At 28.8% G+C, this 3,931-nt stretch overlaps 1 protein-coding gene across 1 annotated transcript; it reads right to left on the bottom strand.

Annotated features, from left to right (window-relative positions):
- Nucleotides 1-2,188: 2,188 nt before the first annotated feature.
- LOC101488322 (bZIP transcription factor 44) lies at nucleotides 2,189-3,482 on the bottom strand. Its single transcript, XM_004500735.4, has one exon. The coding sequence runs from the start codon at nucleotides 2,918-2,920 to the stop codon at nucleotides 2,453-2,455; it is 468 nt and encodes a 155-aa protein (XP_004500792.2). The 5' UTR covers nucleotides 2,921-3,482; the 3' UTR covers nucleotides 2,189-2,452.
- Nucleotides 3,483-3,931: the final 449 nt, after the last annotated feature.

Genomic DNA, 3,931 nt, shown 5'->3' with positions numbered 1-3,931 from the left:
CTTACATGTTTGGGATAGGAAATTTTGATGATAAGACATCAAACAAGTATTGAGATTTGAGAGCAAGATAACAAAATTTCACCTCAACATACATAATGCATGAGAGAAGTTTTAATGTTTTATAATGTAAAATCTTATTATTAGGTTGGAGCCTATTTTGCTAGTTGGCTAGCCTTTTAGTATTTTCCCGAGTAATTTAACTGTTTAAAATGATCTTGAATTCGTAAATTCTTCTATAAATAGATTTACTAGGCATAAAACGATTAATAAGAAATCACGATTCCATGATTCAAAATTGTATTAAAATTATATATTATTTTCTTTACTGTAAGAGAGTAATTGAATATATAGTTATTCGATATAGAGATTTGTCGGTCTTTTTATTTGGATCCAAATATTGTAAGAGAGCCTTATATTTAAAAACGAAATTAGTATATTTGGAACTGAATTTTGATTAGTTCCATGTGACTAAAGCACATGCTGAATGTCACAACTTAGCATTAATTTAATGAGAATGAGGTAAAAGGCAGAGAAGTTAAGATGGCATATGCAAACCATATTTACATGTCCAAAATTCTGTAACTTAATTCATTGCACGTGGCCTTACACAAAATATCAGCGCACTCATATTTGATATTTAACTAAACATAATGTTTTTTTTACTTTCCAAGAACTTGGTGTAACAGCTTTACTTCAAAGTTGCAACTTTTACTTTCATTTTGTTGCCTGTCAGTTTATATCTCAACTTAAACTCATCATAAAAAATAAAGGAAAATAAAAAACATGTTGGAATTAAATGTCTAAACTATAAAAATTAAAAAAAAAAACTTAAATTTTAAAAGACCTACAATGTCAGATCACTTTTATGCAATCCACACATGTTGCAACTTGTACGAACTCAAAATAGTTAGGTTCACATATTTGCCTCACACAAATTTATATTTTATTTTGCATTTAATTGGTCCCAATTCATTCACTCATTGTTTATTAAAATTTATTTACCTGCCACAAACATTTTTCTAAATTTAACGGTGAACCTTTGAAGATGAATTATTTAAAAGCTAAGTACATCACAAAGACAAATAAGTAGCTGGAAACATAATGATTCTTAATTGGAGTTAGAAATATCAGAAATATAAGAAACATTAACAATCCGTAAATGTTTGTGTGTTTCCCATTTGAAGGAATTTCTTCCAAATTTTGCAAAATAAAATCAGAAGTTGGGTGCAATGGCCAAACTCTCATCAGCACTTGTCCCTTTCTTTTGCTGCTCACTTTTGGACTTTTCTTTCCATTAAGATACGTATCTCTAGTCATTACTTAAGGCTTCCCTAGACAAACCGAATATATTTTCAGCTACTATAATCTATTTCAAATCTTATCTTTATGTTTCGAATCATAAATTATACTAACACTCTAATTTTGTTAAAATTATAAAATTCATTTTTTTTTGTTAAAATTATTGTAGCACATTTTTATTTTGTCTAATTCATGTAATTTTTTCTTGTTTAAGTATCATTGTGTGAATTGGGAAGACTAAATAAAAATTAAAAATGTAAAGGCTGAATAAATCTAATTCCTGTATTAGTGGAAATCCACTTGAAAGACAACAATTAATATGCTATGTAAAAAGAAAAGTTTAGAAAAGTAAAATTTCTGCTTACGCATAAACCCACTTATTGGAAGATTGCATGCATTGCACTATGTCAAAGTTCAATCAAGAATTAATATTATAATAATGAATTATGAATTCAAATTTGTCTACTCCACTATCATTGAGCAAGTCCCAAAATTGTACACGATCTCAAGTTTAGTCAAAGAAAGCATTGATTTGATTTGATGATATATATTTATATATTTGAGTTTTTTAATTTCTTCTCACTCAGTTTTTAAATATAAATTAGTAAATTATAATTATACATTTGTTAAATACATTTCAAGGTGTAGATTACTATTTTAAACTAATTAAATAATTATTGAATGAAGTTAACAAATCTTATAACACTTACACCTACTCGTTATTTTAGTATATATATAAATTAACAAGATATAACTAAAAATTGATGACATGCACTTTAAAATGTAAGTTGCTAATTTACAACTATTAAAAAAATGAAAAGTCTAAATTAGCAAAATCAATGTATAGACAGATATAATAAGACAAAGAAAAGAAAATTAAATGGAGAACTTAGTCAATAATATATTATATATTATTATAATCAACAACAAGAACAATAGTGACTCAATCATACAAATACAACCTTAATACAATGATATGTAGTGTGAACACAACAAAGATCATTTATAGAAGCAGCACCTAACAAGCTTCACCCTCTTTATGATACTACTAATATACTACACACATTCATCATTATTCCTTATCACTCTCTCTCTCTCTCTTCACTCTCAATTTCTCCAAAAACATATTCAACCAAACCCAATAGATCTCATCTCAATAATGCATCATATCTGCAGAAGCCATAATTGGTTGATTCAAATAAGCCATATTCAAAGGGTTGAAGTAATTGTTGTTGTTATTGTTGTTATTATCATCAAGAGGTTCAAAAACTCCATTGGATACATTCAAGAAATTGATGATTTCATTCAAAGAGTCAAGTCTATTGTTGAGTTCATTGAGTTGAGCTCTAAGCACAGAGTTTTCAGATTCAACAGCCAAGTAACGTTGAGTTGTGAGGTTAACAGAAGTTACAATCTGATGATTCTCGTTCCTTAATTGACCAACCTGAACAGCAAGATCATCCAAGTGTTTCTGTTTTCTCATTCTTGATCTTCTTGCCGATTCCCGGTTCGATATCATTCTCTTTCTTTTTCTTTGATCCATCATCAATTGTAAATCTTCCTCTGAACCTGAGTTTGGTAGTGTTGATGACCCTGAAGATGTTCCACTTGATGAAGCCATGTGAGAGAGATTGTAGCTAAGAGTTGAAAAAGTTAACAAAAAAAAAAGATGAAAACAGAACACAAAACAGAGGAAAAAAACAGAGGACACAAAACAGAGGAAACAGAACAGAGGACACAGGACCCAGAAACTAAAAAGAAAATGTTTTTGCAGAAAATTGAAAATGATAGTAATAATGGAGAATAAAGATTATAAATTTAAGAAAAAAAGATGAAATCATGAAACGTAGTAGAGCCAGTAAAGGAAGACAACAGAGAAAGATTGAACTAAATGGGTCCTGCGCCTAACAGTAGAATTGATCATACAACCAGAAAAGAAAATTTCACTCAGAATTTGATACATGAATCTCAAACATCAAGAACAATAGGTTTAGCATTTAAGATGTGAATGAAGCTTCTTTTCGTTTTTTAATCACAAAAAATCGGTGCTGAAAACAAAGAAACAGAGGTTTCTTGAGGCAGAGCACTCAGAGAAAGAAAGAAAAAAAAGTTACAATATATGAAAGAAATGTGTTAAAAGAGAGAGAGATAGAGAGAGAAAGAAAGTGGAAGAGGAGTGAATGTGTTTGAAGCAGTGAATTTATAGAATGAAAAGTAGAACAAGTTGATGAAAAAATAATAATAATTATAAGTATCGTACATTAAAATCTAAAAAAGATAACAAAAGAAAAGAAAAAGGAGGGGTCCTGAATTATTATTATTTTTTTAGCTTTTTCTTTGTTTTTTTCTGTTGAGTGATAGAGAGAGAGAGAGATAAATAAATAAAATGAGATAATAAAAATATGGAAAGTGGAAGAAGTAACTAGAAATAACATAAACAGTGGAATGCAAGTATGGAATCGAATCAAGATCCAGCTGGGAACCAGCAATCACACAATCATATAACTCTTTATTTCAAAATACTTCCAAACCGCACCACATTTTCTCATCATTTCAACTAGGATAAATTTTACTAATAGATATGGTAAAAAAGAAAATTTGTATCCTCTAATATTTGCAGATATAATAGGTA

Source organism: Cicer arietinum, chromosome 5 (genome assembly GCF_000331145.2).
Source record: "Cicer arietinum cultivar CDC Frontier isolate Library 1 chromosome 5, Cicar.CDCFrontier_v2.0, whole genome shotgun sequence".
Taxonomy (NCBI): Eukaryota; Viridiplantae; Streptophyta; class Magnoliopsida; order Fabales; family Fabaceae; genus Cicer; species Cicer arietinum.
Note: the sequence above shows the minus strand (reverse complement) of the source record. Positions and strands in the feature narration are given on the sequence as shown.

What these genes read in the sequence shown, in the direction of transcription:
- LOC101488322 (XM_004500735.4), bottom strand. Translation starts at nt 2,920, where the DNA reads ATGGCTTCATCAAGTGGAACATCTTCAGGGTCATCAACACTACCAAAC.